The sequence below is a fragment of the Carassius auratus genome, chromosome 30, assembly GCF_003368295.1.
Source record: "Carassius auratus strain Wakin chromosome 30, ASM336829v1, whole genome shotgun sequence".
Lineage (NCBI taxonomy): Eukaryota > Metazoa > Chordata > Actinopteri > Cypriniformes > Cyprinidae > Carassius > Carassius auratus.
Genome location: NC_039272.1, coordinates 8016613 through 8039410, shown reverse-complemented (window position 1 = coordinate 8039410; position 22798 = coordinate 8016613). Strand labels below are relative to the sequence as shown.

Below are 22798 nucleotides of genomic sequence, written 5' to 3'. Positions count from 1 at the left end.
AAGACTTATGACTTGACTCGATATAATCAAAGTAAACTTGAGACTTGACTTAGACTTTGACAACAATAACTTGATTTGGACTTGAGCCCTGTGACTCGGCAAGTCTTTAACGTACCTTTTTTTTATAGAGCTCTGCTCGGTTTTTGTAGTGAGCCAGAGATTGACTAAAGGAGCTTAACGTTAGTGTTTTCATCCACATGATCTTTAGGATATTTAAAGTTTTAGACATCTAAAATACACATTCACTATATATAAAAAACATATAATAATAAGAAGAAACGCCTATGTAGTCTATATTGAAACAGTAGCTATTTAATTATTTTATTTAGTTATTTAGCAAAACATTAAAATTAAAATGCATTTAGAATGACAAATTCAAGACATCATGGCAGAAAACGTATATTTTTGTACAACTTCACACAAAGTTTTAAAAAGTATTTACAATAGTTCAAGAAGTTAAATAACAGACACATAATAAACACATTTTAAACACCATACCCCACCCCCCAGCATTGATGGTGCCTTTCCAGATGTGTAAGCTGCCCATGCCACAAACACTCATGCAACCCCATACCATCAGAGATGAAGGCTTCTGAACTGAGCACTGATAACAACTTGGGTTGTCCTCGTCCTCTTTAGTCCGGATGACATGGCATCCCAGTTTTTCAAAAAGAACTTCAAATTTTGATTTGTCTGACCACAGAACAGTTTTCCACTTTTCCACAGTCCATTTTAAATGAGCCTTGGCCCAGAAAAAACGCCTGCGCTTCTGAATCATGTTTGACCTATAGAGTTTTAGCCAGTAACGGCAAATGGCACGGTGGATTGAGTTCACCGAAAATGTTTTCTGGAAGTATTCCTGAGCCCATGTTGTGATTTCCATTAGAGTAGCATTCCTATATGTAATGCAGTGCCGTCTAAGGACCCGAAGATCACGGGCATCCAGTATGGTTTTCCAGCCTTGACCTTTATGCACAGATATTTAACTTTTCCGGCCTCTTATTGCTGCCTGTCCCAACTTTTTTGAAAATCCAAAATGAGCCAATATTTGGCATGACATTTCAAAATGTCTCACTTTCAACATTTGATATGTTGTCTATATTCTATTGTAAATAGTAAATATAAAATAAATGTAATAAATGTATGCATTTAGCAGACTAAAACAGTTGACGGGCCACTGCTGCGCATTGTCACGAAAGCTTATCGTTTCTACGTGTTTTTAAGCCTTACCGCTTGTCGATTTCAACATTAAAGCATCCAAAAACAAGACGCGGAAAAGCTGAACAGAGTACCTGGTTACTCGCGCTGTATTCGTTGCGGAGAGAGAGTGGCGTATCACGGACAGCGACACTGAACCGAGCTCTCTTCTGCGAAGTTCTCCTCAAAGTCCCTCCTACACCTGAACGAACAAATACAAATCGCAGTTTGTACAAAAAAAAAAAAGATGTGAAAGAGCCCAATTCAGTACTCGGGATGTTCTGGTGTTCAGGGCTCACGCAGAGAACACCGAATTTGCTAATTTTTGCTCTTGTGCCGAAAAATACTTACAAAATATGTCAAAATATCCACCTTGGAAATTATGCTCGGAAAAACAGTCAGTTATTTCTTAAGTGAAAGTAAACAGTTGAGGAAAAAATGGGATGTGTATTATATTGGATGCGTTCATCGTCTCTTAAAGTTACCGCGCCTAATTTAGCTACTGGCTGCTGTAATGTTAATCCAAGAAAATGAAAATGAAAATCACTCGCTGCTCTTGACTACTTTGTAGTTTTAACAGTCAAACCAAAAATTATTCAGACACCAGATATATTTTTTTGATATATATATATATATAATATAGAAAAACTGTAATAATGTGAGAAATGTTTGAAGGTGTCTGAATAAATGTAGGATTCATTGTATATTTCATTTTTACATTGAAGACTATCCAGTGCTTTTTTACATTTAATTATTTGGTTTCTGTACCTTGCCACCTACAAACTTGAAAAAAAAAAAACTTAAACATTGTGTAAATAGCACAAATAAATAAAAATAAACGGACATACAAATTGAACAATTTCAAACAGGGCCCACTGGTACAACCTTCACTGGGGCCCCGCTGACCCCAGCTACGGCTCTGCTCACGCCTGTTTCACACATAATCCGTCTGCAGTGCGTATGCAGTCCGTGTGCGTGCAGCACGGACTCGATGTGCTTTCACACAGGGCGCGTTTGCAGTCCGCTACTCTGTACGTAAACGATCGCAGCACTTCTGCAGGCGCAATGCTCCTGGAACGCAACTGGAATCCATTTACATGGGTGCGTAAAAAAATATGTAAAGCATACACACTATCTAGATTAATTTCAAGATCACAGTGAGATTAATCTAGATTTTAAAAAATTAATAAGAAAAGTTTCTTCTGCTCATCAAGCCTGCATTTATTTGATCAAAAATACAGAAAAAAGGTAATATTGTGATTACAATTTTACTATTTAAAATAATTGTTTTTAAATTTATTATACTTTAAATTATCATTTATTTCTGTGATGCAAAGCTGATTTTTTAGGATCATTATCACATGATCCTAAATCATTCTAATATGATGATTCATTATCAAAGTTGGAAACAGTTCTGCTTTTTTCAGAACATGTGATACTTTTTTAGGATACTATGATGAATAAAAAGTAAAAAAAAAAAAAAAAAAAAAGAAGAAGCTATGTTTTAAAAATATAAATATTTTGTAATAACAATATACACTACTGGGGGGTATTCCAGAAAGCTTGGTTAACTTACCATTTGATAAACTATAACCTCTGGGTTGATTTACCCCAAACAGGCATACCATGAGTATGTCGGTTCCAAAACACCTGAGAAGAGTTAGCTTAATCAACCTCTGACTGGTTACCCAGAGTTAATGCGCGTGCACGGTGCATGTATAAAGACATTTTCAATGGATCGCCGATTTCACGAGTCACCATGGAAACTCAAAGCGAAAAAAAGAGAGCCGCGTATTTCACAGAGGCGGAGTTGGAAGTTTTAATGCATGCTTATGAGGAGTTTAAGCCAATAATATTAAAAAGAAGCAATACAGCTGCATCGGCTAAAGCAAGAGAGTTGGCTTGGCAAAAAATAACGGACAGAGTAAATGCGTGAGTGTATTAAATTACAAATTTGGTATTGGCTCCCGTTTTATTGAAATGCAAAATAATGAAGTATGACTTATACATACTTTTGAATATGTTAAATCACTATGAAAGCATTTACTTTTCCTGCCATTTTATTTCTCTAGCTTGAAATAATAATGTATATTTCTTATTTAATAAGGTGTAATCCTTCTGGAGCCACAAGAACTTTAAGCCAAGTCAAAATGAAACACAAAAACATTCTGCAAAAAGGTAATATTTGATTACACAATTACTGAACTATTATTATAACAGGATTTAGTATATTCATTCTGTCATGCAGCTAACAGAAAAAAGACTGAAGCCCGTCTAACTGGCGGGGGGCCACCACCACCTCCCCTCACCCCATCTGAGGAGCTGGCTCTGTCCCTTAATAAAGGGCGACCAGTGGTTGCTGGCATTCCAGGGGGCAGTTCATCACACATACTATGCACCACAAGTGATGGTGAAAAAAGGGTGAAATGTAAGTTTACCTCTATGATTTGTTTTCATTTTTTATCCTGATAAATTACTATCTCTGTCACTTAAAGGCTTTTTGAACAAGATTAATTTATGTAGGCTTATTTTATTTAACTGCATATGATGTATTATTTTCTTTGATAATATTGAGAATTTAACGGGTTGTGTGTTCTTATAGATACTGATGGACGGATTGTATTATTGGACTCTCCAGAAAGAACACAGTCTGTCACAGTTGTAAGTGATTTGTTGTCAGGTACTTTTAGGGTTTTTTTTTTTTTTTTTTTTGCCAAATAGTGTATACTTGAATATTTGTCTTGTAGGATGAAGATGATGATGATGACGATGAAGAGACCACATCTGCTGTGACAGAAGTGGACAATGCTGGTAGATCCACTGAGGTATGATGCATACCATTATGATGTATGGCCCCTTTTTGCATTAGAGTAACAAACTGTCATTGTCCTTTCATAGTACATACCTAGGGATTTGCCCACAGATGAGGGTCCTTCAGCCTCAGCACACAATCTAAGCAGGGTAAGAATTTGTGTCCATGTGTCCATATTTTAATTTTATTGTCTGACCAAACAATCTCATTTATTACATTTTTCCACCTTAGTTGCCAGCAAAGGAGCTGTATAAGGTCCATCTTCAAAAACAAATAAGAAAAAGTGACATGGAGATGGACCTTATACAGCTTCAAATGGAAGAGAAAAGGCTCCTCATTAAAAAAGCAGCACTTGAAATAGAATTACTTGAGAATCGCCTTAAGGTGAGAACTTGTCTGAATATTAATCTGTTGCATGTTAAAAGTGGTCTGTCTGTCTCTATCTATCTATCTAGCTATCTATCTATCTGTATGTATGTATGTATGTATGTATGTGTAAAGCAATATAAAAAAAAAAACATTTTAATGAATTTTACTTGTATTGTTTTTCAGGAAATGAAGAAATAAACTGCCTGGCAGACCAGTGCAAAAAAAACTAATAAAAGTAATTTTGACAAATCCTGTCTCTCAAAAGTCTTCCGTCTCTGTTGGCCTCTAAAATCTGTCGGTGTTCCTCTGGGCCATCTTCCTCAATACAAGGAGGGTGGCTCTCTCCTCTTATAGTGGCAATATTGTGAAGCACAACACAAGCCACAATAATGTCGCATGCCCTCTCTGGACTAACCCGGAGCCCACGCAGACACTGAAACCGAGATTTGAGGATCCCTATAGTCATCTCCACCTTGGCCCGTGTTCGGCTGTGAGCCAGGTTAAACCGTGTCTGTGGTCCAGGCTCAGGTTCAGGGTAGGGTGTCATTAAATAGGGCAGACAAGGGTATCCTCTGTCCCCCAGCAAGTAACCATTGTACTGTCCTGTAATGATTGAAGTGTACAACACAAATATAGTAAAAACGAAAAAACAAAAATTGTATAAAGCAAATCATACCCTGCTGAAATGTCTGGCATAATGATGACTCGCGGAAAATTCTGGCATCATGCACAGATCCTGGCCATTTTGCCTCGACATTGGTGATGATTTGGGTTGCCTCACATATTACCTATAGTTAGTGGAAAAAGTAATGACTTTGATGATTTTAAGAAGGGGAAAAAATTAAGTTGTTACCTGCACATTGATACTATGAATAGATTTCCTATTAACATAGTCTCCCTCATTTATTGATGGAGCTTTAATAGGAATGTGAGTGCCATCAATGCACCCAATTACATTGGAAACCCTGAAACAGAAAGTTTTGGAAGTATGAAGTGTGTGCATAAGGAATACATGTATAGATATTAATAATATGACTAAATATTAAATATGCGTCATATATTTTACTACAAAGGACAAACCTGCCACTCTGTGGAATTCGTCTTTAATAACAAGCAGAGGTTTATGGCCAGGGAACTGTACAAACGTGGGTAACAACTGTTTAAGTGCCAGACACACTGTACGAACGGCTCTACACACAGTTGCCTTTCCCACATGCTCTGAATCGCCCACACTGTACAAAAAATGGCCAGACGCAAAAAACCTAAGTGCTATGCACAGAATGTTTTCTGTGCTAAGCGCAGAGCCGCGGTTTGTCACATTTGCGATATGCGGTTTTAAAAGACGTGTTAAATAAACTAATGAATCTTTTGAAAAACGATAACGCTCTTTTAAATATTCATTAGGGTAAGCAAACACATCAATACGCGGTCTTATAACCCTCTCCCGATGAAAAAAACCTCGTATAATTTGTGCTTCAACGTCCACAGGATCCTCGTCAAAAGGGCACGCCATGCTCACCAACCTTCTGAAACGAAGTTACACTGAAACATAACCTGCTCTCGAGCAGGTTATCTTCAGAGAGTCAGTTGCTATGGTTACATACATACCCAGAAAGTGACCTCTGTTTTTGGAACCGAACGTTGAGGTTATCCACGAACTTACCCTTATACATACCCAGGTATGTCACATAACCTGCTTTTTGGAATACCCCCCTGGTCAGTATTTTGGGGTCAGTATTTTTTTTCTTTCTTTTTTTTAAAATAAAATCAATACTTTTTATTCAGCAAGGATGTGTTAAATTGATAAAAAGTGATAGTAAAGAAAATATATTATTAGAATATATATATATATATATATATATATATATATATATATATATATATATATATATATATATATATATATATATATTAGTTTTTTTTTTCAATTGCAGTTCTTTTTAACCTTTTATTCATCAAATATATTAGACAGCAGAACTGTTTCCAACACTCATAATAAATCTGAATATTAGAATGATTTCTAAATGATCATGTGATAGACTGGATGTTACATGTGACACTGAAGGCTGGAGTAATGATGCAAAAAAAAATTCAGGTTTGCATCACAAGAACAAATTTATATATTTTTTTAAAGTATATTCAAATAGAAAACTATTGTTTTAAGTTGTAATAATTTTTCCTTTCTGTATTTTTGATCAAATAAATGCAGGCTTGATGAGCAGAAGAAACCTCTTTCAAAAACATTAAAAATAGTAATGTTTCCAAACTTTTGTTCTGTACTGTATATATATATATATATATATATATATATGATGTAAAATCATATATACTTATTTATTTATTTATTTTTACAAAATTTGGATTTGGTAATGTTTCAATTTATATATTTGAATACATAAACAACCAAATATCTGATTTCTCATGTTTCACTTGTTTTGCTCAATTAAAAATCTCCATAGGATACTATTACGCCCCTCTTGTGGCTGTAACCATAAAATGCAATTTTATGTCATTTTTCCCCACCAGATGGCAGCAGAGACTCTCAGTATCTCAATTCCAATGCCATCTGTTGGTTTTGAGGTAATGTACGGAAATTGGCTATTAGTTTTTTGTTTTTGGTGAAATAGTGTACAAAAACTGCTTATTTGCTTATTTTTTCGTAAAAATATCCGGAATAAAATGTGAATATAATTTAAATAACCTAAAAATTTGAAAAACTATATATATATATATATATATATGCCTAATTTGCACTATAAGGGACCTAAAATATGCCAAGAAAACATCCCCCACACCATTACACCACCACCAGCAGCCTGCACAGGGGTAACAAGGCATGATGGATCCATGTTCTCATTCTGTTTACGCCAAATTCTGACTATACCATCTGAATGTCTCAACAGAAATCGAGACTCATCAGACCAGGCAACATTTTTCCAGTCTTCAACTGTCCCATTTTGGTGAGCTCGTACAAATTGTAGCATCTTTTTCCTATTTGTAGTGGAGATGAGTGGTACCCGGTGGGGCCTTCTGCTGTTGTAGCCCATCCGCCTCAAGGTTGTGCGTTTTTTGGCTTCACAAATGCTTTGCTGCATACCTCGGTTGTAACGAGTGGTTATTACATTCAAAGTTGCTCTTCTATCTGCTTGAATCATACAGTCAGCCCATTGTCCTCTGACCTCTAGCATCAACAAGGCATTTTCGCCCACAGGACTGCCGCATACTGGATGTTTTTCCCTTTTCACAACATTCTTTGTAAACCCTAGAAATGGTTGTGCATGAAAATCCCAGTAACTGAGCACATTGTGAAATACTTAGACCGGCCCGTCTGGCACCAACAACCATGCCACGCTCAAAATTGCGTAAATCACTTTTCTTTCCCATTCTATACGTGTGTGTGTGTGTGTGTGTGTGTGTGTGTGTGTGTGTGTATATATATATATATATATATATATATGTGTGTGTGTGTGTGTGTGTGTGTGTGTGTGTGTACGTTTTCTATTTTTTTTTTTTTTCAGGTGATTTTGATTATATTTACATTTTATTCTGGATATTTTTAATAAAATATAAGCAAATAAGCAGTTTTTGTACATTATTTCACCGAAAACAAAAAAAATAATAAGGACACAATTTCCGACACAAAAACCAACAGATGACAGCATAGGCGTAACTATCGGTAAGCAGGGTAAGCAGTTGCTTACGGGCCCGGACCAATCAGGGGGCCCGCCCGCGTTACTGGAAGATTTTGATTGACAGCTGGGTCTCCCTATCGCATTTGACTACTTTTAGTTTGATCGCATTTAATTTTTTTGCGAATTGATTTGAATAAATGATGACAACAGCATATTTGACTGAAAATTAAATAAATGTTTGAAACGAACAATGATAAATTTGGTGTAATTTGTTTGTAATTGAAACTGGGGAATCCCCGGGTGAACATGTCATTGCGTGCAAAACAGTAAAAAACGTTGAACTTGAGACAGACATGGAGTCGTCAAATTATAAACACAAAAGTGGTTTGCACTGCTTTCATGATTTTTCTGACCATCCCAGTGACAGTGGCCTCTGCAGAGCGTTCTTTTTCAAAACTAAAACTGATAAAAAGCTATCTCAAGAGCTCAATGGGACAGAGTCGTCTCTCTGGACTTGCCATACTGTCAATTGAGAATGCCCGTGCGCGCAACCTGGACCGACAACTTCGCACAGAGAAAAGCCCGGAAAACGCAGCTATAATGTAAGTGAGCATCTTTTTTATGTATTTAGACCTATGCCTATGTAGCAGTGATAGTAACAGTAACAATGTGTTATTATGGTGCGCCGACACCAGCAGTTATTTATTTTATTTTTATTTTTTATTTTTTGGTGCGCCTAGAGTCATCAGGGGTATCAGTCATCACCTTGATAATCCTGCTTAAGGGCCCGGTGTTGGCTCGTTACGCCACTGGATGACAGTAAACATGACATTACAAAACCCTGTGGAATATCCAAAGTTATGTAATGCACAAAGTTTGCTAACAGGAAGCATCACACCCACAACCCATCTTTATTTCACAGAAATGTCAATCCTGCTTTACCCAGGCAAACGAGAGGAACCTCCCAGCTGCGCTGTATTTGAATATTTAGTATACAGACCATAGACTAAAACGTCGCCAACTTGGCAGCGCAACAAGAGTTCTACCGGATAATCGAAAATGGGCGAAAAGGCGGGAGCTGTTTGATGAAGTCACGCCCACCTATCGAGACGGCAGTGTAAGCAGCTACAGTCCACCTGTCACTCAAGTGACCACGCCCTTATTTATGCAGAACTTTAAGGCTTAAAATAATTTAAACGGATGAGTTATAAAAGAAATTCACCCCCCTCACAGTTGTCATGAAGGGCAAAATTAGCTATATAGACCAAACTTATTTTTTGCACCAGGATGTTAACGTTTTTTTTTTTCTGCTGTAAATTTGGGCATTTTAACGTGGGAAGTCTATGGGACTGTCTCCCTATTTCTGCCAGCCTCAAGCGGCCAGTCAATGAATTGCAGTTTTAGTCACTTTCTTGTTGGCTTTACGACAGAGAGCAGGAGATTGCCGCTTGGTATAGACATAGAAATTAAAATGTCAAAATCCATCAAATTGCTCAGTCTTCAATATAACCAGATTAATGAAAGCGATACTTTTTCTAGTGGGGATATTGTGGAGGGACGAGTTGTTTTGGAGGTTATCAAAGAAATAAAGGTGAAAAGTTTTTTTGTGAAGCTGACGGGGGACGCACATGTGAGCTGGACTGAAGGCTCAGGTGACGACGAAACATCCTACAGCGACCACGAGAGATACTTCAAACTAAAGCAATACTTCATTCAAGAGAGCTCGAAGAAAGGTGAGGTTGCACGATATAGAAAACTTCAAATATATAAGAGTATCAAATTATTATTAGTAGTAATGATATTAGTAGTATTAAATTACTTTATAAATAAAATCTATGCGTACATTCATATACAGGAAAGATCATTAAATGTACAACCTCAAAAAAAGAAAAGGTTTTTATAAAAATTAGAAGTACTAATAACTGACTTCCTGTAATGTCTATGGGAAATGGTGAAAGAAATACAACTCTTTTTTATGGAGATACTTGTAATTAAATGAATTTCAAATATAACTTGCAAGTAAACTGCAAAAAATAAATAATTTATTATTTACTGATAGTAATCTAAATATCCTTTTTTTTAAACTCAATTATTAATAATATAGTAATAATAACCCATACAGTATTAACATGTCTTTTTTATTCATCAGATGGACCAGTGATTAGCCCAGGATGTCATGTTTTTCCATTCAGATTCCAGCTGCCTCAACAGTGAGTGATACTACTGATGTGCTTTTCATAATACATCTTCAGTTGTTTTAGTTCCTCATTGTGTAAATATGTGCACAGTGAATAGACAAAGAATAGATATCCAATGATTCACTGACCAACTTAAATGTATTTTGTAAATATATAATTAAAACAATGATGGCACAGAGGCATAATAAAAGTGAAAAGATCATACTATATCCATTATAAACTGTTTTAAAATAGTCCACAATAAGATGGTGAATTGATAATATTATTATATTATATTTATATTATATTGTTATATTTAAACATTGTAATTAAAAGGAAAGTTGGTGTTACACAGTAGTAAACCTCCCTCTTATCATTCCTTTGAAATGAAGGTCAGTCAATCTGAAAAATCCAACCAGGCTCATGAAAATACACTGTAATCAGGCACCTTACTGCATGTTTCGCAGCAGTTTCAAAATGAAATTTTCAGAGAGTGACATTAAAACACACGTTCAATACATGACCGTTGCACATTTTTATTACATTGGTACAGGCACATACTGATGTGTTTTTATTACGCTGCTTGAGGTACGTATTGTGGCTGTTCAGAATTTAAATATCCAGTGATATAAAAGTGATATAAAAATGCATTTGTTGATGCAGCTGTGCTATTTAAACTTCCTTATTCGGACCTGAGCTTTTTTGTCAAACCGTAATTTCACAGGGTTCGTTCCAGAGCTCATAATTCAAGTGCAATGCTGTATCCCGTGAGCTATGAAGTAACCATTTACTGAATTAGAAATCTCATGCATATGAAGCTGTATATGTGATGAAAGTGTTCGAAAGTATTAGTTTACAAAGTGTGCAGGATGTTAAAATTGTTTTGAGGTCATAACGTATTATTCTGCAAGTAATTTTGTGATACTTAGCCTTTATTAGTCAAAACTCTGTACCTGTAAATCATACTTTTTGTGAAAAGGAATAAAAGTTTTCAAATTTTTACTGCCTCTGTTGTTCATTTTGACTGGAAACTGTGATTCGTAAATATTGGTACACAATTACGTTGTTGCAGAAATGTAGGCACATATAGAGGCACATATTTCCAGTGAGACTAGGTTGGAAAAATCTCAAGAACTTTGAATGTATCCCCAAGTGCAGTTGACAAAACCATCAAATGAAAGTGAAAGTGAAGTGACATTCAGCCAAGTATGGTGACCCATACTCAGAATTTGTGCTCTGTATTTAACCCATCCGAAATGCACACACACAGAGCAGTGAACACACACACACACTGTGAGCACACACCCGGAGCAGTGGGCAGCCATTTATGCTGCGGCGCCCGGGGAGCAGTTGGGGGTTAGATGCCTTGCTCAAGGGCACCTAAGTCGAGATATTGAAGGTGGAGAGAGAGCTGTTCATGCACTCCCCCCACCCACAATTCCATCCGGCCCGAGACTAGAACCCACAACCCTTCGATTGGGAGTCCAACCCTCTAACCATTAGGCCACGACTTCCCCAAAAAATGCTATGATACAACTGTTCAGAGGAGACTGTTTGAGTCGGGCCTTCTTGGTCAAACTGTGGCAAAGAAACCACAAACTATTTCAGAAGAACAAAAAGCAGAAGAGAGCTGTGTGGGCCAGGAAACACAAAAAAAGATTACTGGAAAACTGTCCTTTAGTCTGATGAGTGGAAATGTGAGATTGGTTCTAAGAGGGTGATCGAATAGTCCCTGAATTTGTTGATCCCACTGTGAAGCATTCAGATAGAGGTGTGATGTATATGGGTGCTTTGCTATTGACACTTAAGAGGCTGACTGAGAGAATATTTTAAAAAATATTTTGAAAATCGCAAAAAAAACAAAAAAAAAACACGGACCAACGTTTTATTGGCGATTGCAGCTGGCAGTCAGCAGCATTTATTAGTGCAAATAAAATGAAGGGCATTTTCAATCCTTTTCCAATGAGCTACTGTCAATCTTTTGTCATAAGTTGGCAGCAACAGCTGTGTGTTCGACTGATCGGTGTGCAGACCGTTTGGTTTACAGGGCCGTAGCTGGGGTTTGCGGGGCTCCAGTGCATGTTTTCCCGGTGGGCCCTGTTTGAAATTATGTAAATAGCACAAAAATACAAACTTTAAATTTTCAAGTTTGTGGGTGTCCATGTACAGAGACTGAATAATCAAATGTAAATCGCATTGAATAGTCTTTACTGTATAAATTAAATATAGATTAATTCTTGTTAAAACTACAAAGTAATTCAGTAAAGAGCAGAGAGTGATTTTTTCCTATTTAATTTCTTGAATTAAATATTAAGGACACTGACAACAGCAAGTAAATTAGGGCCGGTCACTTTAGGAGATAATAAATCCAATATTATACACATTCCATTTCTTCTCCAACTGTTTACTTTCACTGAAGACATAACCAACCATTTTTTCAAGGATACCTCCGAGGTGATAATTTTGCATGTAATTGTCGTCTCAAGAGCAAGAAAACACAAAACTCAATTTGGTGTTTAAGGGCTGTAGACGCTGCTCTCTGCATGCATACTGTACACACCGAACAGCGCGCGGATGCTGAATTAAGCTTTTTATGTCGTTTTGTGCTTGTATGTTTAAACTTGTGCGGGTATTAGTTCGTTCAGGCACAGGTGGAATAGAAGAAGAGCTCGGTTTAGTTCGGCCCCCTCCCCTCTCTCCACTCTAAAGATATGCTCCTCTCCTATCTTTGAAGGTAAGAGAAACCCTCTCGCGATACTTTGTTGTCATACACTGATTCTGTGCAGATCTGCTTCAAGTTGAACACACCTATTGGGTTTGTGGAGTTGTTGTTGTGCGTACTAGGGAACATATATACACCATACATCATCGCGTTGCTATATTATTGATATCGTGAGATGATAATTGTTTATCATGTAAAAATTTCTACCGAAATTATCTCCAGTGCCAACTCTTCAAAGTGGCACCAAGTGTCCGCTCCTACAGAGCGCCATCCTGTTCCCGTGTTCAGCCAAGAGGGAGCTCCTGATCTAGAGTTTAACCCTGAATGTCCTAGAGGCTCAAAAATGCCTGTGCTCCCACTCACTCCTGCCGCCTCCTCTGCTGCCGTCTGGCAGCTCCTCTGCTCACCCTCAGTCCACCATCTATGCAGTGCGAGCTCCGCGGGACTGCTATCCTCCAGCATCGCCCAACTCCAAGGCTGTTTCACTTTACTCACCGTCTAAGCCTCAGACTCCACCTTGGCCCATGGACCTGTAGGCTGCACCATGGCTCCTAGCTCACTCCTCTCCGCCATGAACTGGCAGTCGACTAGCTTTGCCAGGTTCCCTCTTCCCTCTGGCTCAGCCTTGGTCTGTCGTCGACCATCCTGCATCTCAGGACTCCACTCCAGTCCTTCATCCCCTCAGCTCCTCCTCAGTCCTTGGTTGCTCCGGCTTCACCACAGCCTCCAGGATCCGTATCTTCCCGTCGTTTGCTGGCACCATTTGCTCCGCATAGGACTTCCGGATCCTCCCCGTTGCACAGGCTCATCAGCTCTCCGTCTCCACCTCTGGCTCCTCACTCCATTGGCTATATGTGGGTCGACATTATGGCTGTGGCCTGGGTCCAGCTGGGCTCCTCCTGTCTCCTTCCTGAATGCCCAGAGGCTCTGTCTGCTGGCCCCCTACCGGGAGTCCATCCTCCCCCGGAACCTCCTCCATCCCTGTTTGTTCAGTCTTCCTTGGTCAGTTCTACTTGTTGAATGTTGTGAAATTACCCAGTAATTCATCCCCTGTTCCGTGCTCCTCCCAGCACAGATTGTGACAGAAGTGGTGTCCCATCTTTTGACTGAAAGTGTGTGTGACACATTAAACACTGTAATGCTTGTCAGAAACTAAATTGTTTTATATTTCCATAATTTCAGAGATATGCCTCCATCTTTTAAAGGATTGCATGGCTGGGTTAAGTATGTCTTGACAGTAAAGCTGAGCAGGCCTTGGAAGTCAACATCTGCTGCACAGACAGAATTAAACTTTGTGCTGAGAAATTATGGGACCAATGATCATTTACTGGTATGAATTACAATTCCACATTTGACTCATCTATTGATTCACATTAATAAAGAGATGATGTAACTGCTTATTAAAGCAATTACTTCCAATAAGCTGTAGGATACAGTGAATTAAGAATAGCTAATGAGTGGTAATTGCTTTTATAAAATGTTTGTTCCATCAGGTACAGGTGCATCTCATTAAATTAGAATGTCATCAAAAATTTCATGTATTTTAGTAATTCAACTCAAATTGTGAAACTCGTTTATTAAATTAATTCAGTTCACACAGACTGAAGTAAGTTTTAACAGTTTAAGTCTTTGATTATTTTAATTGTGATGATTTTGGCTCACATTTAACAAAAACCCACAAATTCATAACAGATCCAAATACAATCTCAAAAAATGGAATATAGTGAAATTCCAATCAGCTAATCAACTCAAAACACCTGCAAAGGTTTCCTGAGCTTTCAAAATGGTCTCTCAGTTTGCTTCACTAGGCTACACAATCATGGGGAAGACTGTCCAGAAGACAATCATTGACACCCTTCACAAGGAGGGTAAGCCACAAACAGTAATTGCCAAAGAAGCTGGCTGTACACAGAGTGCTGTATCTAAGCATTTAGATATGTTCACAGAAAGTTGAGTGGAAGGAAAAAGTGTGGAAGAAAAAGATGCACAGCCAACCGAGAGAACCAAAGCTTTATGAGGATTGTCAAGCAAAATCGACTCAAGAATTTGAGCGAATTTCACAAGGAATGAACTGAGGCTGGGGTCAAGGCATCAAGCCCCACCACACATAGACGTGTCAAGGAATTTGCTGAACAACAGACACATTTGGGGTGCAATATCATCTGCTGGTGTTGGTCCAATGTGTTTTTTGAAAACCAAAGTCACTGCACCCATTTATCAGGAAATTTTAAAGCACTTCATGCTTCCTTTAGCTGACCTGCTGATTTCATTTTCCAAATGTGAAAAATGAGAAACAAGAGATCAAAAGGCTGAAAGCCACTATCAAAGGAACCTGGGCTTCCATACCACCTCAGCAGAGCCACAAACTGATCAGCTCCATGCCACGCCGAATTGAGGCAGTAACTAAAGCAAAAGGAGCCGGTACCAAGTACTGAGTACATGTACAGTAAATGAATATACTTTCCAGAAGGCCAACAAAACACTGAAAAAACTGTTTATTGGTCTTATGAAGTAATCTAATCTGTTGAGATTTGTTGAATTGGTGGGGTTTTTTTTAAATGTGAGCCAAAATCATCACAATCAAAAGAACCAAAGACTTCAGTCTTTGTGCATTAAATTTATTTAATACACAAGTTTTACAATTTGAGTTGAATTACTTAAATGAACTTTTCCATGACATTCTAATTTGCACTAATAATGCACCTCTATTTTGTTCATAAAGTAAACAACAGCAATGTACAGTATTATATTATTAGTAATATTATTATTAATACTGTTCATTTTAATAAATATAATAACTTTTATTTGACTACCAAGTAATGCAATTCTGATAGCAGAAAGTTTTCCAGGCAACAATTAGATGCTGAGGCACAGTAATAATGATGTAAAGAGGTCACAGGTATTTGTTTCCAGAGTAATTTACAATGGCTCTGAACACAGCTCAATCAAGGACTGGATCTATCCAGAACTCCAGAAATGTAACTGAAAGTATGTTTCTGTGATTTAGAAATGATAGGAAATGTAATGTTATTTCACTCAATTCAATGTTGTTGTTTGTGTCATACAGCAACCACAATCTGGCACAGAGGACAAGAAGATAAAACTTTTTGGCTCAGGAAAAATGTCACTGGCTGTAAAAGCAGAAAAAACTGGCTATATGCAAGGTGATCATGTCACATATTTAGCTCTGAAGCGCTTCTGACAAAGCTGCTTAAGCTGAAGACACTAGCCTGCAATGTCAATTATTGGGTTTCCATTTTGAGATATTGCATACTGGCGTGGAAATTCTAATTAAATAACAATTTGTAGAGACTGAGAATGAAAAACCAAACAGAGTTTTATCTTTGTATTGCTTTAATTCTCTGCAGAGAATGATCTGGTTTACACACAGCTTCTGAGTCTGTGTGCAAAGAGATAACACATAGACTCACAGACCACTTTTAATAAGTATGTAAAAGATACATTGAATGACAAACTAGGACCTTTGAGCCAATCATGTTGCTCAGTGCACATCACCTCATAACTCATGTACATCTCATTCACCTCTCCCTGTTACGGACATTCTCAGAACTAATTGTTCCTGGTACATGGTTCCTCTTTAGAAGTAGTTTTTCAGCCTAAAGCAGTTATGTGCACAGGTTACACAAAGAACTCAGTTTCCCTATGAACTATATATACTACCTTGTTCATTGTATGTTAAAAAGATACTTAAAAGAGATTAATGCAATTAATGCAAAATTAGCAAAACAAAAAATTTCAATAACAATACAAATTCTGGGAGTTACCAAGGAACATGGAAATAATTTTTTTTTAATTTTTATAAAATAAAAATATGCTCACTTGAAGTGCCTACATTTTTTTTATTAGATATAAAGCCATAAACTACGATAGAAAAAAAAAATTTGCTGGGAAGACTGATTAATTTGCATTAAAATAAGTAATGGGACTAATAATTTGCTCAGGGACGAAAATAACAGCAGAGAAATGTCATCGTATAGCATCTTAAACTCGTCATTATCAAGTGAAAGACTAATCAAAATTAGTTGACGTACTTTCCATTGATATTCAGCTACTGTGTTCTAAACACACTGGATATCTGTCATCTGTAAATAATGTTAACATAATTTAAATTTGCTACTTGAATAGAAACTGACAATGATCTTTCTTTCTTTCTTTCTTTCTTTCTTTCTTTTTCATTGTTGTAAGTTGTCTCTAATTGTAATTTTTAATTTTTTTTTGCAGGTGAAACGATAAGAGTTTTTGTCGACATTGACAACTCTTCATCTCGTAACGTCAGGCTAAAGTACAGCCTCAAGCAGCTACAAACGTTCATCGCTGGCAAGAGCACTAATAGAGGATTCAAGTATATAGTCAAAGAGACTAGAGATCGCATTCCTTCTGGAGAAAAGTCAAAATTCATAGTGGATATAAAGCTTCCACATGACCTGACTGTCACCTTTGAAAACTGCAGAATTCTAAAAGTGCAGTATGAACTCAAGGTGCAGTTTTGCCATTTTTAAAGCAATAGTTCATCCCAAAATAAAAATATGGCATTAATTCTTCTGCAGAAAACAAAAAAAAATGACTTTATACAATGAAAAATGACAAAATACAAAAGAAACAAGCAGTGTGTTATTGATTTTTAAATAAACTCCCTGTAATTTAATAATAATTTATGGTAAAATAGTCTAAAACAACGTTAGTTTTACAGCTTAACAAGACTTTCTGTTGAAAAGTAAAGCAAACACATGATTGTCTTTCAGGTATATCTGGATGTGTCTTTTGCCTCAGATCCAGAAGTCAAATTTCCTGTGGTCATTCTTCCAGCTGAACAACAGTGTCCTCCCTGGCAAGGCCCACCTGGAGGATTCCAGCCATATCCACCACCTCAGCCTAACCTTGTGCCTTATCCTGGTGAACTACCTCCTCCACCTGCAGGACTTTACCACAATCTGTATAACCCTACAGTGCTGCCCTATCCAGGAGCTGCTGCAGGGGTCTATCCAAATCCACATGCCATCCAGCCTGGTTTCCTTCTGGCTCCTTCTGCACCAGTTTATGATCCAAATCAAAGCACTAAAGAATCGACTCCTAACGTGCCTTATTAGTCTCCTTTACCAGCCAAACCTCTGAGCACCATTTATGCTGTCAATGAGTACTTAATGTCTACATGCCTACTATCAGAAAGCTCAGTTCGTATCATTGTGCCTTTTAAACTTTTTGTGTTCCTGTAGTTCAACTTGTAGAGCACTGCGCTAGCAAGCAAGCGCAAGGTTGGGGGTTCGATTGCCCGGGAACACATGATATGTAAAAATTGATAGCCTGAATGCACTGTAAGTCGCTTTGGATAAAAGCGTCTGCTAAATGCATAAATTAAATTTTTTAATTTAATGTAATTTAAGCTTAACACATTTTTTATTTCACAGGGAATGTACTTTATGTAGCCCTTCCCCCTTTCAGCACTGCACTCATTGTTTTCTGTCTTCAGTTTAAATTTATACAGCATAAGGCTAAGATCTTATGGATTTACAGTGCCCTCCATAAGTATTGGAACAGTAAAGACAAAATTGCTTTCTCTGCTGTGGAATCGAGACATTTGCAAATATGATTAAAAGATGAATATGCGACAAAACAGAATGTCACATTTTATTATTAGGTCTTTCGACAAATACATGTTTTACCAAGTAAAAAGGACAGCACTTTTAGAGTTCATCCCACTATTTGATGTGAGAGTAAGTATTGGAACAGTTGAATTTAAGGCAGATGTACAAGATTAAAAGCTAATATTTAGTTGCAGATCCCTTGCATGCAATCAGAGCAGTGAGTCTGCAACCCATAGACATCACCAGACTCTTGGTCTTATGCTTTGAAATGCCTTTCTACAACCTGTAATGCAGCCAATTCCAGCTGTTGCTTGTTTGGGGGAGTTTCTGTCTTTAGTCTCCTCTTTAGCTGGTGAAATTAATGTTCAATCTGATTTAAATCTGTAGATTGATTTGGGCAATCTGTGGCAAGTGTGCACACAAGACTGCACACTTTCTGAAATCCTGTACGTTAAAGGGTGGGTGAAATGCTCGTTTTCACTCAATATCCTGTTAATCTTGAGTACCTATAGAGTAGTACTGCATCCTTCATAACTCCAAAAAGTCTTTAGTTTTATTATATTCATAAGAGAAAGATAGTCTGTACCGATTTTTCGCGGAAAAACACGACCGGCTGGAGGCATGACATGTGGGCGGAGCTAAAGAATCACGAGCGCAAGTAAGCTTTTGCGTTGAGAGCGTTTGGAAGCTGTGACAGCTGTGAAGGCTGAAACTGAACGAGAGCAGCAGCAGCAACGACTCGCTCCGAGCGGGGCTCGAACCCTGGTCTCCGGCAGGGGAGGGGGATGCACTAACAAGGAGGCAGAGATATTTTAAGCAGTTTTACTCACCGCATGCGGTTCCAACACACGATCGTGACCCTTTTTCGTTGGGACTGCATTATCCTTAAGAAATAAACGATGTGCAAATCCGGCGTCAAACTGGGCCTTGTTTGTAAAACAAGCATCTTCGAAATGCAGGGAACAAACAAAAACACTTGCACAACTCCGTTGATGCTCTGTAAAAATAAACTCCATCCACTGGTCCCTTAATGCTGTTTTTTTTGGTAATCTGTGCAAGGTTGTCTTGCCCTGGCAACCAAAAACACACTCCTTTTGTGACATTTCGCGACGCTCTCGCTCTTTATCAGTGAATGCCTGTTGTGCTCTCAGTGCTGTGCTATACAGGAGCGCGCGCTCTTCCGGCAGAAGTGCCCTTATAAGGAAATTCCGCTCCATCTAACGTCACACAGAGCCATACTCGAAAAAAACTTTCCGAAACTTGTGACAAACCGGAAGGAGTATTTTTGGAACAAAAATACTCATTCAAACGTACAACTTAATTTTTTAAACTTTGTCCATGTTTAGCATGGGAATCCAACTATATAACAGTGTAAAAAAACTCAGTATGCATGAAATAGCATTTCACCCCCCCTTTAAGGGATACGCGCTCCGCTTCATTCCCTTTCTTTGAATTGGTTAGACCTTGGTTCCTTGGGCGGCACTCAGCCAGTGTGTCTTAATTAATACACTTTAGGCATCGCTTCGCTCAACATGAGTATTTGGGTGATTGCCGTAGTAGTTTAGCAGTGCTCCCCTTTACCAAAAAAGGTTGCCTATGAGTGCGCTAATTAAGACTTTAAATTTGTTTGCCCTGATAAAGTCCTTGACTGAATTGGCAGGGTGTTTTGGGTCATTGTCCTGATCCAATATGAAGTGCTTCCTAATGAGTTTGGTGGCATTTTCTTGAATATTGGTAGCCAAGATGATTTTGTACCTTTCCAAATTCATTCTGTTATTGCTATCATACATTAAATCATCATTAAAATTAAGAGGTCCTGTTCTAGAGACACCCATGTATGCCCAAACCATGACTCCACCTCCACCAGGCTTTACAGATGTATGCTTAGGAACATTTGCAGTTCCATTTTTTTCTCCACACTTTTGCTTTCCGATCACTTAGATAAAGGTTAATCTTTGTCTCATCTGTCCATCAACTCAGTTCCAAAACTCTGGCTCACATTTATGAAGAATCTTGTCTTTCTATTTTTGGTAATGATCAGAGGTTTGCATCTTGCTGCACTCAAAAAAAAAAAAAAAAAAATCTTGCCACAATTGCCACTGTCAAAACTATTAGATTTAATCAGTTAAACATTATGGATAGGATTTAAGTACATCTGGCTCTGAAACAAGTCAGATCCCATTAGTTAAATTGTATGAGATAGGTTTACATACAAATGGAATCGTTTACCATACTGTTGGTGGTATTGCACAGTGAGCTGTGTAAAGTGGCTTTGGTAATGAACGGGCAAGTTCAAAAAAGGCAGCGCCAGAAGAAGCGTTCGTTTGATTCTCCTAACTATTTTGCATTAGAGCAGCCTGGATCATAATCTGTTTACAAGGTAAGATATATATTCTATTAACTTAGTGTATATTATTTGATAGGTTTCATTGTATTATTACAATGAAAGTATTATATACATGTATTATATACACATATTATTAGTGTGGTTGCTAAAATCAATGCACTGACTGTTTTTTTTCTTTCACTAGCTAACTGATGGTACTAATTAGGGCTGGGTTGAAATCCATTTTCGATTTTAATCGTTTCTCATTGTTACAGTGATCTCAGTGTAAATCCTAAGAATCACTAGATGCTGTTTTCACTTGATGCATGAACAAAACTTAATGAAACATAATAAATCAAGTTTTGTTACTTGTGATATGAAACAAAGTGTCAAATTTAAGATTCCGCCAATTGTATCACTAAAGATGAAGTGTAAATACTTGTTTGGTGTTAAATGTAAGGTAAAAAATGATTTTAGCACCTCCGTATAAGCAGCGGTAAGAACTCACGTGAATCATCATCTCTTTCTCTTTACTTATAGATACCACAGCAAATAAACATGAATGATCAACAGAGGTCACATCACAGATCACAGAATCACATCTCACATCATCTTTTAGGTATGTCCCTGAAAAGCCATTGAGTGAGTATAAACTCTAAACTTTTTAGAAAAAATAAATAAAAAAAAATGGTATTTTGCTAAATATGTGCACAGTGTCACTCTTGGGTGTTTGATGCTTTTTGGACTGATTTATGTGCTTAACTGAAGCTATGCAAAGAAGTTATTGAGGTAAAAATAACCAAAAAATGACCTACACGCATCAAAAGAATGAGAAGAAATAAGGGTGATGATGTCATTAAAAAAATGTCAAGTTATAGTGCTGCAGAGATATCAATCTTAATTAGCATTAGCATTACTAGCCCCGGCCCGACAGGTGTCGTAATACCAGTTTCGGCCATGGGAGGCGGTATGCGGGCAACATAACCACCAGCCAACCTGCAATACACGAATAACTCGCACGGCTTGTGGGCGTACTTGAACCTGATGTCAATCGTGTGGAAAGTACAGCCCCCTAGTTCATTTCAGTTCAGGGAAGAGAGCGGAAGGATGACTGAAGCCCTTGGCAAGAGACCACCACCCGCTACAGGGAAACAACCGCGCTCGGAATCACAAATCAAATCCGATAAGAAAAGGAGCCGAACCAGAGTAAACATCGGCACTGCTTTCAATCGCTGGACCTGAAACTGATGGACCTGAAAGAAATGAGGTTAGACTCCGAACTTGCAACATTTCTTTTTGATTGGTAAGTTAGATGCTGTTAGTATTTCGCTAGAAGTTTGTTTTATATGTTTGTGTATTTTTTTTCGGGAAGTTATAACATAGAAATGTATCGAAGGCTGTTCGATAAACGTGCTAATGTTAGCGATGGCTAACCGTAATTGCGTTTGATAATTAGCTAGCTATAACTTACCCATTTTTTATATCATAACTAACCTGCTCTGTCTAGTCTGTTGGTCTCCCTGTCCTCTTTGCTTCGTGGTTTTTCTGTGCGTGAGAAAATTGATGTGTGGCGTGAAAGCGTGTGAAAAGAGTAAATTGCGTGTCTCACGGTGAATGCTTGAGAGTTGGCAGCTCTGGTTATGTTGGTTGGCCCTAGCTTGGTCAACATCAGACAGCTGAAGTTGACCAATGATGTTGACAGAATGCTGTCTGTCAAATTAATTTAATTCAAATAATGTGTATATACAACTCAAAATTTAATATGAACAAAACGAATGGGAACATATTCACTGGTAAATGTGAAGGGGAGTAGCTTGAAGATGTAATTTTTCAAAATCACTTGACATCACCCAACGTTCCTCTGGAGGCAAAACGTCCTCTTAGGCTTCGGCTATGGCTGTAGGGTTGTTGTGAAGGTAGGGGCGGAGCATAGAGACTATGCCGTTTCTCGTTTGTTACT

General features: G+C 37.8%; 3 protein-coding genes across 4 annotated transcripts; 2 read left to right on the top strand and 1 right to left on the bottom strand.

Moving 5' to 3' along the window:
- The first annotated feature begins 2746 nt into the window (after positions 1-2746).
- Positions 2747-4688, top strand: LOC113049081 (uncharacterized). Of its 2 annotated transcripts, XM_026211116.1 has the most exons (8): positions 2747-3129; positions 3305-3375; positions 3446-3625; positions 3800-3858; positions 3945-4022; positions 4096-4158; positions 4241-4393; positions 4562-4688. In XM_026211116.1, exons 1-8 carry the CDS (start codon positions 2912-2914, stop codon positions 4574-4576), a joined length of 837 nt encoding a protein of 278 aa, XP_026066901.1. In that variant the 5' UTR covers positions 2747-2911; the 3' UTR covers positions 4577-4688. The 2 variants fall into 2 exon arrangements, with proteins under 2 accessions (XP_026066901.1, XP_026066902.1); XM_026211117.1 differs by lacking the exon at positions 4241-4393 and having other exon boundaries at positions 4562-4590.
- LOC113049944 (putative nuclease HARBI1) lies at positions 4563-5891 on the bottom strand. Its single transcript, XM_026212686.1, has 4 exons — positions 5837-5891; positions 5232-5329; positions 5055-5166; positions 4563-4981 (listed from the first exon to the last, which is right to left on the bottom strand). Exons 1-4 carry the CDS (start codon positions 5889-5891, stop codon positions 4605-4607), a joined length of 642 nt encoding a protein of 213 aa, XP_026068471.1. The 3' UTR covers positions 4563-4604.
- Positions 5892-9356: 3465 nt separating this feature from the next.
- LOC113049079 (arrestin domain-containing protein 3-like) lies at positions 9357-18531 on the top strand. Its single transcript, XM_026211113.1, has 6 exons — positions 9357-9743; positions 10160-10220; positions 14092-14239; positions 15977-16073; positions 17152-17408; positions 17673-18531. Exons 1-6 carry the CDS (start codon positions 9398-9400, stop codon positions 18015-18017), a joined length of 1254 nt encoding a protein of 417 aa, XP_026066898.1. The 5' UTR covers positions 9357-9397; the 3' UTR covers positions 18018-18531.
- The last annotated feature ends 4267 nt before the right edge of the window (positions 18532-22798 follow it).